Source organism: Cupressus sempervirens, chromosome 8 (assembly GCF_028749045.1).
Source record: "Cupressus sempervirens isolate cs-2001-9-10 chromosome 8, ASM2874904v1, whole genome shotgun sequence".
In the NCBI taxonomy this organism is placed as follows: Eukaryota; Viridiplantae; Streptophyta; class Pinopsida; order Cupressales; family Cupressaceae; genus Cupressus; species Cupressus sempervirens.
Window position 1 is genome coordinate 724,154,530 of NC_143125.1, and position 12,972 is coordinate 724,167,501.

General features: G+C 36.0%; 1 protein-coding gene across 1 annotated transcript in view; it reads right to left on the minus strand.

Annotated features, from left to right (window-relative positions):
- The window catches only part of LOC149544489 (LDL receptor wingless signaling/trafficking chaperone), a 35,247-nt gene extending 23,363 nt beyond the window's left edge, over positions 1-11,884 (minus strand). Inside the window, exons 1-2 of the mRNA XM_089795149.1 lie at positions 11,201-11,884; positions 10,368-10,496 (exon numbers count right to left, since the gene is read on the minus strand). Coding sequence (XP_089651275.1) covers positions 10,368-10,496; positions 11,201-11,497 — 426 coding nt within the window. The 5' untranslated portion in view covers positions 11,498-11,884. The remainder of the gene's footprint in view (positions 1-10,367; positions 10,497-11,200) is intronic.
- Positions 11,885-12,972: the final 1,088 nt, after the last annotated feature.

Sequence of the window (12,972 nt, forward strand, 5' to 3'; positions counted from 1 at the left end):
CCTAAGTCTTTCATTTCAAACTTTGTTGTGAGTTCTTGTTTGCATTTATTTATGAGATGTTCCTCACCTATTATCAACAAATCATCAACATATAACACAAGTATAATCATCTCATCACCATCTATTTTGAAGTATAAGTTGGGATCAACTTCATTTTTGGAATATCCTAACTTCATTAGATAATTGTCTATCCTTTCATACCATGCTCTGGAAGCCTGTTTGAGACCATAAAGTGCTTTCTTTAATTTACAAATATGAGTTTTGCTATCATGAGTGTTGAATCCTTCTGGTTACTCGATATAGACTTCTTTAATTGTGTCATTTAGGCACGCTGTTTTGACATCCATTTGATGAACCTTCCATCCCTTGGATGCTGCAATAGCTAAGATGGTTCTAACTAAAGTATATCTAGCAACTGGAGCAAATGTTTCTTCATAATCAATGCCTTCTTTCTGTGAGAAACCCCGTGCTACAAACTTGGCTTTGTACTTTTCAATGCTGCCATCAGATGCATGTTTAATTTTAAACAACCATTTGGAAGAAACGACTAATTTGTTCTTAGGTCTTGTTACAACATCCCATACATCACTTTTTCATATAGAGTTATATTCTTCAATCATTGCTTCTTTTCAAGACTGATTTGAAAGTGTTTATTTAACACTATAAGGTTTCATTTTTATAAGTTCAGTTAACAATGCAACATAACACGATTGATTTTTTGTTCTTTGGCTCTCTCGAATTAGTTCATCAGGTTCAACCTGATTTTCTTCTATCATTTTTCTAGCCCAAAGTGGCCTCTTTTTATAGTTGACATTTTCAAAATCCTCATGATTAGACATAGTGGAAGAGGATGGTTCAATATCGTTCTCCCTCTCAATTTCTGCTTGTTGATTTTCATCTACTTCGAGAATAGATTCAGTAATGGATTCATTATTGTTTCTAGCAATATTAACAGCAATATCTTCCTCAAATTTTACATCTCTGCTAATTTCAATTGTTCTTTGACTTGGAATGAAGACATTGTATCCTTTTGTTGTTTCACTATATCCAATAAGTATCCCCTTCTTTCTGGAAGGTTCTAGTTTTGATTTTTTCTCTTTAGGAATGTGGATATAAACTGGACATCCAAATATTCTTAGATGGCTTAAATCAAGTTTAATGCCTGTGAATACTTCTGGAGTGGTGTTCTTTAATATTGAGTGTGGACATCTATTTTGAATGTAAACTGTAGTGTTAGATGCTTCAGCCCAAAAAGAAGTATGAAGGTTTTGATTGTGCATCATTGCTCTGGTAGATTCAACAATTGATCTATTTTTACATTCAGTAACTCCATTCTGTTGAGGATTATGAGGTACAAAAAACTCCCTCTTAATCCCAACAGCAATGCAGAAATTCTCAAAAATATCAGATATGTATTCACCTCCATTGTATGACCTTACAGTTTTTATTTTCTATCCTGACTGATTTTCAACTAAGGCTTTGAACTCTTTGAATTTTGATAAAACTTCAGTTGATTCTCTCTGTTTCAGAAAATAGATCCAAGTTCTTCTGGAGTAATCATCAATAAAAATTACATAGAAGTAGCACCCATTAAGAGAAGGTACAAGCATATGACCGCAAAGATCAGTGTGGATTAGTTCAAGAATGGATTTAGATTTGTGAACACTATTAGGAAATGATTGTTTAGTATTTTTTCCTAAAGCACATCCTTTGCAAATACTTAAGTGATCAATTTTGAGATTCGGTAAACCTTTTACAATTTTTCCGATGGATGGCAATGCACGATAGTGAAGGTGACCTAGCCTCCTATGCCAAATTTTGATGGAATTTGAAGTTTCATGACTAAGAGCTAGGTTTTGATAATTACAAAGTTTAAAAAGACTTCCATCTCTAAATCCGATGGAAATGGCTTTCTTGAAATTAGAGTTTTTGGGCCAAGATAGAACTTTGTCCTTTTGGAATGTGATTTTGAATCCTTGATCAGCAAGATCAGAAATAGAGACTAGGTTTCTCTTTATTCCTGGTACATATAAAACATTTTTGAGTTGTAGGGCAATTCCTGAATTTAGGTAAATTGAACAAGAACCAATTCTTTTGATAGGATGAGTAGAGTTATCTCCAATGGTAACTTCTTCTGAGGATTGTTCAAAGAAAGTTTCAAATTTGTCTTTGAACCCGGTGATGTGCCTGGATGCTCCACTGTCTATGATCCAAGTGTTGTTGTTTGAGTTTAATTCACTTGAAAGGGTTAAGTAAAAAGCATAGTTTTCTCTATCTTCTTTCTCTACACCCTCTTCTTTGATTTCTGCTAAAGATGCTTGAATTTTCTTCTTTTCAGGGCAGAAGTTATGAGAGTGACCAATTCTATCACATTTAAAACATCTAACTTTGGACCAATCACATTACTTATATGATTTGTTAGATTTTTTTGTTGTATTTGAATTTTCTTTTCTTGTTAGATTTCACATGAAGCGCTTGAATTTCTCCCACTTGATTTATACTTAGTCCTCTTGAGACTAATCTAGATTCTTCTTGTGTGCATTCATTCTTTAATAAATCGAATTTAGGGGGTCTTAGTCGAGAGCTTAAACCTCAAATAAATGTTTCCCATGATAAATGCAGACCTCTTAGTGCTATCATGCTGAGTTCTTTGCCATCAATTCAATTTTCCATTGTTGCAAATTGATCTTTTAGTTCAGAAATCCTTAGAAAGTATAAAGTTATAGATTCTCCATTTTTCATCTTTATATATAGTAAATCTTGCTTTAGGGTTAATAATCTACTAGTATTGTTGATTTCAAATGTATCTTGAATAGTGGAGAACATCTCAAATGCTGTCTTGAGACTAGATATAGATGGAAGAATATGATCTTTTACAGAATCTATTATGATTTTCATTGTTTTATTATTATGTCTTTTCCATGTTACTTTCTCTGGTTCATTTTCAGGCATGGATATGTTTGATTCAATATATTCCTCTAATTCCATTTCCTTTAATATTATCATTACTCTAATTTTCCATGATGAGAAATTAGATGCACCCTCAAGACTATCTTCTAGTCTCACATGATTCACCATTTTAATAATATAATTTAGCCTTTTAAAAAATCTGAGATTTTAGATTTTATTCTAAGTAATAGTTTTTCTTACCAGAATGACTCTGATTTGATAGATAAAACTATTACAATAAAGATGAGAACAATAGATGCTCTTACTTGTACCACAGTAGTGCAGAGTCGTCCTTCAAATAATGGTGATCTTTGAATTGCTTATATGCTGAGTCTCCTTCTCTGTATGTTGCTGATTAATATGGAATGTATACTGTATAGGTTAATGATCCTGCAGATTAGATAACAGAGGAGAAGTACTGAAAGTATTAACAATGATTGTGATGCAGATTGCTGGGTTTGAGATGCAGTAGATAGATGTCTTTCCCATCGATCTGCAATACACATATGCAAGTTGTGCAATGGTTATGACCCGCAGAGTCATGACTGTACGTAGGGTCATGCCTCTACAGGGCATAACTAATGATAAGTTTAACACTACACAAAACACTGCTTAACACAAGCAGTCGGCAATGCCTTTATATTACTGCCATTGACAATATTACAAGGCAGTCTGTTGATACCTAATTTGCCGTCAATAGTATCAATTGCATGTTCATGAAATCATTAACAACTCGCGCGCGCGCGCGCGTGTGTGTGTGTGTGTGTGACAGAGAGAGAGAGAGAGAGAGAGAGAGAGAGAGAACCACAGTAATGATTATCAGATAAGTATGATACAGATTTGCATATGACAGATTACTTCTCCAGATGCTATACATCAACAGACTGCCATGACATCCGTATGATTCCAACCATCATGTTCCTCCCCACCACAACAGTGCTTGTTTTTGTGCAGAGCTGGGGGTCCTTTTATGGGAGCTCAATGCCGATTACTACAAAATGATCCACAACTCGAAAAGATCAAGAAAGATCGTGGATACTGTTGAAAATAGACTAGAAAACATATAAGGAAACCATAAGCATATACCCTGGGAAAAACCCTCTTAACAGAGGGAAACAACCCAGCCTTCAAAGTAGATCTTTATTGAATAAGAGCGATTGTTACACAGTTCAAACTTGATGTCTGAATACAAAAAAAAATAACTCTTCTCACACGCATCAGAGCTATATACAAAATATAAATGAATAGCTTATAGTCTTAAAGAATAAGCTATGATTAAATAATAGAAATCGACTAATCTGCCAAAAGGAGAATATCGTACATAAAGGACTCGGTTCACATGAGTTCAGAGGTCTTTTGTGAAACTGAATCAAGAAAACGATCCACATTCCAGGAAGAACAAAGCGTATATGTATATACGACTTGGCGTGACAAAAATGAAGAAGACCAGAAGTCATCAGTTCAATTCTTGCTAAGGAAAAGACTCGCCAGTTATTCATTGACGATGAATAGGAGACGTCGAATATGAATCCGCAAGCTGTAAAGATTGATGATTCATTTCAATAACCGCAGGTGAATAGGAGATGTCGAATATGAATCCGCAAGCTGTAACCGCAGGTGAATAAGATTGATGATTCATTTCAATAACTGCCAAGATGATGATAAAGATAGACGTGCCGGTCTCGTGTAATATATCCTGCAAAATAAAAAATCTCCATACGAATATTGCACTCGTATTTAATATTGAGTAATTATTAATCTACTGAATTTCATATAAGCTAGAAAATTCAACACTCCCTCTTAGCTTATGTGAAATTTGTAAGTGAAATAAATAGCATAAGGATTCAAATTGATTAAAATCATGATATGTCTCCAAAAAAAATTTATTTATTATTGGATTTGATCAATCATGACAAATTTGTAAGACTCACAGCTAATCCTTCATTCATGGACTCACTCAACATGAATAGATATGGAATCTCTCAACATTCCACGCAACTCTTATCACGGATTTACTCAACATGATAATATCATGGACTCTCTCTACATGATATTCACTATCGCATAGTGAAAGAGCTGTAATAGCTGATCTTACAATATTTATCAGATCACACACCAAAAAAATAATAATAGATAAGTCTAAATAGACTAGACTTAGTTCCATTTAAGTCTTAAGATTTACCATTCCTAATTTTTCTCTGAAAAAACAAAATTTCACTTTAGATAGAGGCTTGGTAAAAATATCAGCAGTCTGATCTTCAGTGCTGATATACTTCAGCTCCACAGCCTTCCGAAGAACCATGTCTCTTAAGTAATGATACTTAATCTCTATATGCTTTGACTTGTCATGAAAAACTGGATTTATAGAAATTTTTATGCAGCTCTGATACCATGTTGAAAATAGACTAGAAAACATATAAGGAAACCATAAGCATATACCCTGGGAAAAACCCTCTTAACAGAGGGAAACAACCCAGCCTTCAAAGTAGATCTTTATTGAATAAGAGCGATTGTTACACAGTTCAAACTTGATGTCTGAATACAAAAAAAAATAACTCTTCTCACACGCATCAGAGCTATATACAAAATATATATGAATAGCTTATAGTCTTAAAGAATAAGCTATGATTAAATAATAGAAATCGACTAATCTGCCAGAAGGAGAATATCGTACATAAAGGACTCGGTTCACATGAGTTCAGAGGTCTTTTGTGAAACTAAATCAAGAAAACGATCCACATTCCAGGAAGAACAAAGCGTATATGTATATACGACTTGGCGTGACAAAAATGAAGAAGACCAGAAGTCATCAGTTCAATTCTTGCTAAGGAAAAGACTTGTCAGTTATTCATTGACGATGAATAGGAGACGCCGAATATGAATCCGCAAGCTGTAAAGATTGATGATTCATTTCAATAACCGCAGGTGAATAGGAGACGCCGAATATGAATCCGCAAGCTGTAACCGCAGGTGAATAAGATTGATGATTCATTTCAATAACTGCCAAGATGATGATAAAGATAGACGTGCCGGTCTCGTGTAATATATCCTGCAAAATAAAAAATCTCCATACGAATATTGCACTCGTATTTAATATTGAGTAATTATTAATCTATTGAATTTCATATAAGCTAGAAAATTCAACACTCCCTCTTAGCTTATGTGAAATTTGTAAGTTAAATAAATAGCATAAGGATTCAAATTGATTAAAATCATGAAATGTCTCCAAAAAAAATTTATTTATTATTGGATTTGATCAATCATGACAAATTTGTAAGACTCACAGCTAATCCTTCATTCATGGACTCACTCAACATGAATAGATATGGAATCTCTCAACATTCCACACAACTCTTATCACGGATTTACTCAACATGATAATATCATGGACTCTCTCTACTTGGTATTACACCTGAAAAATTGATATTAAATGAGTATTGATACACCAAGTTGAAAACATTTGCAGGATATAGTCATAGTTGCACCAGGAATGATGATTTTTTTATTGTTTAGGTAATTTTTCTGTTAACAAAGATCACTTTTAAAGTTTGGGACTGATATGTTATCTAAGCAATGCGATTATTTATGGCTCTGCCTTGCTGGACTCAGCACCAACAGCCTGCAGATGACATGGAAGCTAGGTGGATTTAGAACTCTTTTTCTAGTTTTATGTTCATATATTGAAACATAGAGATCATTAAAAGGAACATATATGTGAATGGTGCAATAGGGCATGTGTTACCAAGGCACTCAACAGCTCAATTGCTGCACAGTGATGCTCTATCATGCCATGAACTTACTCTGGCGAACTTTCCCCGGCATAAGACTGCTAGATTGTCTGAACAATCTGGTTAATCTCTCCCCTGGGGAGTGGCCTATCGGCTAATTAATTTCAATTTGTTTATTTTATTCACTAAGACAAGTCGACCTGGGTAAGAAGACATGCCCCTTGGACTTAATTGTCATATAAAAGGAGATCAATAATTTCATTTCACACAAAACAAAACAAATCAACCATTTGGAGAGCAGACTTGATCGAATAATTGGTGATTTTTGGTTGCAGCAGATCGATTGAGAAGAAGAATTGAGATGTGGAACTTAAACATCAAACCCACGATAAGTCAATTAAATCTGGGATTGGCAATTCATAAACTCAAGAAAATTAGTGCAAGAAAAGGCTGCAAACTTTAAATCTGGGCTACTAACACTTCAAATTTAAGAAAATGACAAATCAGAACATTGGAAAATTGTGAATCACCATTCTGGGCATGAAATCAGGTCTGTAGGAGGCGAGTTGCATCAGACTTAGGCTTGATTGTGAAAAGGCATTGGAAATTAATCAAGTTTAGAGGCTCAGATCAGAACTTTGTGAAAAAAGAAAACAAGTATAGAAGGATTAGCTTTTTGCATACCTGAAGTGTGAACTCAGAAATTCCTAGGCAGGCAACAAGGTATTTCAATTTTGGCAATGTTTTCATAATACATTTAAAGCTGTAAATGCACGGTTGGCAAGTTCTTTCTAATTGAAAATCAAAGGATAATAAAAGTCCTTTTTAACTGAAAATCAAAGGGCAATGAGATTATGTGAACTTTTAACTTTGAATTAATCAGACTTTTAGAAAATGGAATTCATTGATATATGCTGAATTTTGGAAGTTTGTTTTGAATTTCATGGGAAACATAGCTACTAACAATTTCCTTGATATGAAAATGCAATACAAAATACAATGCCTGATTGATGGTATTGTGTAGCAGGCTAAGATATGGCTGGAGCAAAGGAAAGTGAAAATCCAGAATCAAGAACTAAGGGAGCCAAAAGAGGGAGAGAGTTATAGGGCTAAAGCAAAAGGAGCTAAAGACGGGGCAAGTGCCAACGCATAAAAACTTGCACAATTGAAGCATGAAACGCAAGAAATGACTCAAGAGATGAGTTTTGTATCAACATGGGAAAAGATTGGTGATACAAACCTTCGCCCATTTGATAAGAACTTGGTAAGGGGGGCAATGTTTGGGCTTGATCTATCCAAGGAGGTGAAAAGAATGATCAAGAACAGTATAGTACATGCAGCTGTTTTCCCACCATCACTTCAGTGGATGGAGTAGCTGCTAGAGATTGCCAAACACGGCAATCCATTGACAAGGAAAGTATTTGCATAAAAAGGTAGTGTCGTAGTCTTACTCAATAGGAAGATATGAGAAATGCTTTCAGCATTTATGAGGACAAGGTTGATGCTTTTACAACGAAGGGGCAGACCATGAAGGATTCTGATAGTAAGTCAAACCACTATATCCACCTTGTCAATAAGGAATGGTTAGCTGGACCAAAGAGGAAACGTTCACAATTACCCAAGATAACTAAAACAGATTTTAGAGAAGATATTGAAGATTTCATCCTAATGTTGAATAGAGTGATGGTAATGTGAAAGTGACATTTGATTGAGAAAGTTTAATCAGCCATAATATTGATGAACAATTGAGGACTACAGAAGTGACAGAAGCATCTTATGTGACTTCCTATTTGGTATATATGATGGCATGGACTTGCAAATAGCCCGGATTGAGATCTTGAGTAATGTTGGAAAAGAAGGAAGGAGACTTCATGGTATGACTGCTCCTGCAATTGCATCTTCACAACAACGATAATTTTAAGATTGCAAATGATGTGTTTGACATGCATAATGTAAGGATACAAGAAGATCCACTAAAAAGGTTATCATTGAAGCTAAGGATCTAGCAAGACATGCGATTTGTGGTACATTCAGTTTCCTAAGTTTATCTATATTTGAATTTTGGGGAGTACTGTATGTCCAAAGAAACTTCCAAAGTTCCCACCAAACAAATTCATGTTAATGGAGGTGCAAAGGAAATTAATCGCATATAACAGGATTTGAAACATAAGCATAGGCCACGAATCATATTTCCATTTAACCTAGGAAGTGAAATTTGTCCATCCCTTCAAGCAGCAGAGACAGCAGAGAGAGAATTTGAGTATTACTCACTGGGATTGTATCATGGTAGAGCACACTTACTATCCCCACCGTCAAATCAAGCCTATGAAGTCCAGTACAAGCACCTGACGCATGTGCCAGATCATTGGACAAGCGCAAGAGATTATTTTGAGATTAAGAGAAGAATACTTTCCTGAATGTCAGTAGAAATAATTAGAGAAAACAAATGGATGCAAATTCCTGACCAAATAGAAGATGATGAACAATGCATTCAACCAGATTACTGGGTAGCTAGTAAAGATCACATTCCTACTATCAACTGATGGATAGTAATGAAGTCTTGATGCAGTGACAGTGATAGTTAGGACATTCAATCAGGCATGGTTGAACATGAGGAAGAGTCATCCAACCAACCACAAGATATAAGCATTCAATTGGGAAGTCAAAACAACAAGAAAGGTAGTGACAAAGCCTTACAGACTATGGAAAAGAAAAGAAAATATTTTATGGGTCAAGAGCTGCCTCCAAAAAAGAGAAAGTCTCAAGCAGTTGGTGCATCTTCAAGGCAAGTGAATGAGGCATCCATCCCAGAAAAGGAAGTGCCAGTTCAAGTCGCAAATGAGTTGGAGGCTAGTAAAAGTTCTAGTTATGTCCATTTGGATCCAAAAGAACACAAAGTGGATTCTCCCCCTCAAAGAAATGAAGAGTATCAAGATGAGCAAAATGTAGTGATTGACATAGAGGCACTTTCAGACGAAGGTGAAGTTCCCAGCAAAAGACAGGTGGCAGTTGCGTAACTAGTTGAGAATGTGGAAGAAAATGAGAAAATGAATGATAATGAGAAAGACAGATGTAGTGAAAGGGTTCTACCAGGTCACGAAGGATAATGTAGGAGTACAAATTTTACAAGCTGTTGCTCCAATGGTGGATAAGGCTAGGGGAGACATGCTACCACAAGATTACGATGTTGAAGAGTATGAGTTAGGACAAACCGCCAAGAAACAGGAGGTGGAGGAGGCATATGGATCCATTCAGGCCCTTGAAGATAGAGTAATTAAAGAAGTTGCAAAGAAAAGAAAATACAAAGAAGAGAACAAGCAGCGGAAAGAATATATTAGACAGTTGATTAATCTACTCCAATGGGCTGATCTGGCATTCATTCCTCCAGTCACTTGCTCAAGTGGATCAATGGATCAGGGCTACATTAATTTTAAAATCCCTTGATCTTTTACACTGTAGTTTAATCTTCAAGCAATTACAATCAGGTCTTAGTGAGTCAGTGACCATGCATGCACATTATGGAGTAGGGTGTGCCAGGGGATTATCAAAGAGGAAGCACAATGTCAACTAAGCAATCAACAATAAAAATATCAATCAACAACAACATATGTGAAAGGAAGGGCTCAACATCCACAGAAAAAATATTGGAAGCATAACATGTTGCATTGAAATTTTTGAGCCTAGTGTTACCTCTGCAGTGTCTTGCCCCTGCTCCATTGTAAACATAACAGTGTTGACATCAACGGCCATGAACTTTGCTTCAATGGATCCTGTCCGCAGCAGTTGAGTCCACTTCTTGGCTATCCCAGGTACTTCTTCCTGCATCAACCCTAAAAGATGACTTAGAAATCGCCAGATAAATACTATTAACACTAAACAGCCCAGTAGAGAGCACTGATGATTTTTCTTTATCTCTTCCCAACCTTAGGCATCACATAATTTCCCGATTCTTAACCAACGCCATGAATCAATTAGTTTCCCACACCGACGACCCAGATACCCTTACCAAACCATGTTTCCAGATTATTAACAAAAAAGAAAATCGTTTCCTGTTTTTATCAGCCCTAAAAGTTAATAATCTTGACATTCCTCCAAAGAACCTTATCAAATAATTTGTCTAAAAAATAAAATCGAAATCCCTAAACAATGGCTCTCTATAACAGGTTTCATTTACCGGAGCAGGCACTGTGTTTATATATATTCATCTACAATTTAACTAATCGAGAACATAAAATGTGCATTGCTGCAAATCCTACTAGATCAAATATTCTTTCCAATTCTCAGCAGCCCTCATAAATTAAAAAATTCCACATTCTGTTTATTTATGACACCTTATACATCAAAATCAATGTTCATAAAATTGATAACTACAAAGAGCCCAATTGCCAATCTCCAAGCTACTAGCTATCAAAAATGGGCTTCAATTACAGGACTCGAAGAACCTATTGTGTAAACATACAAATCAAGAATTCAATCCTTGAACTAGAAGCTTAGAACATTCTTTGCGTTTATAATATGCATACCCTCGTGCGAGGCACATCAAGGCGAAGCTTGACAAAACCAATTGAGGGGCCGGAATGTCTCTTCAACATCTCAGCCTGGATCTGAGAAGGATCCATGCCGGTGATGTCTGGCGGTGGATCAAAGGGTTGGATTTTTGGCTTGGGTTTTCCCCAGTCTTTCCAATCTTCATCTTCTTCGTCATCTACCACATCGTCCAGCTCGTCTGGAACTGAAACCTTCTTGGCCTCTATGATATTGGTCTTCTGCAGGATCAGACATAGTAATGATAAGATGAAGACGATGTATATAAACTTCATCGTTCTTTCTCTGACAGATCAGCGATTCGTTTTCCACGCACTCGGTATTTAAGGTCCATTCAGCTCTGGGCATGGCGTAAAACAATAACCGCTGACTACAGGATAGCTTCGAATTCGGTGCAATGCAGAAATTATTTTCATTTTTATTTCCATTTTAAAGAGGAGCCGACTTTCTGATTTCTTTTAGCTTCATCTTTTATGTTTTGCCAGTGGACTTTGCTTAAACGAATTTTTTATACTTTTTGTTGTTGTGCCCCCATTCTTGCCTACGCCAAAGATCTCACTCATCTCAATTCAGACAATAATAAATTTGTTCCCTTGACACTTACTCTCCGTGCCCGTTGGAGAACAAGGATCGCAATGTTCATCATGCTTCATTTTGAATCTACCGTTCTTCATTTTTTGTGGGGAAATATTAAATGTACAAAGAACGTTAAGGAGAGTCGTCAAAGAATAAATAATTGATCTTTGTTCAAATAAATGATAGATACAAATGGCTAAAGGTCTATTGGTAAAGGAGTTAAAATTAAATAAATAAAATTCAGTGAATAAATCTTTACTATTAGATTAAAATGTTAAAGTAAATATTAAAAAAAAGGGTCGGGGGATACAAGATTATTCTTTAAAAGTCATATAGTCGCATGTTGAAAGGCTACAAAACTATTTATAAAAAACAAGCCACTTTAGTCGACAGCCAAAGTTGTATGAGTTGAGGGATGTGGATCATATCTATCATATTTACCCCATCCATTATCCACAGGTGGGTCGGGTAGAGACCACCCATCTTTAGCAGCAACATCTTTTTGTGTTTCTTATCCTCTTCAATCCTGGGAGGTGAAATGGCATAGGCTGGGCGAGGAAATGACCATTCAGATGAGGTGGTCTTAGGCCACGAAGAGCCACCACTAGAGGTGGGCCAACCAATAGGAAGAGTAGCAACAATAGGGGACCAACTAGAGTCGTGTCGTGGTGGAGAAACTGAGAGGTGACACTGACCACCATTCTTGTCGCCAGGAGAGCAACAGGGAGCTTGTGACTGAGGAGTCTGTGAATGATGAGTGAAGGAGTTGCAATCAAGGCAACGACCATGGGGTGAAGTGCATCATTCAACAACTTTTGAAGTATTGTGCTTCTGTGTTGTTGGTGGTATAGTAGTAGTGCATGTGGAAGTTACACTCTGAATTTCTCTTTTCCATTTCCCGGCTACTATCAAATTATCTTGTAATTCTACAAATAGGGTATGGATAGCTTGGAGATTTTCCACATGCGCTCTTCTCATATGAAAACTAATATATGGAGGCATAGAACTAATGAAGAACATCTTTTGATTATCCGCAGTTGGCCTACTTGCAACAAGAATTTTGTTAAGTAATTTGTTGAATTTTGCAACAAAATCCCTCATGGGAATACTTAGTTCCTTCTTAATCTGAGTGAGTTGAGATAGTAATGTATGCTCATTTTTTGTGCTTTTGAAG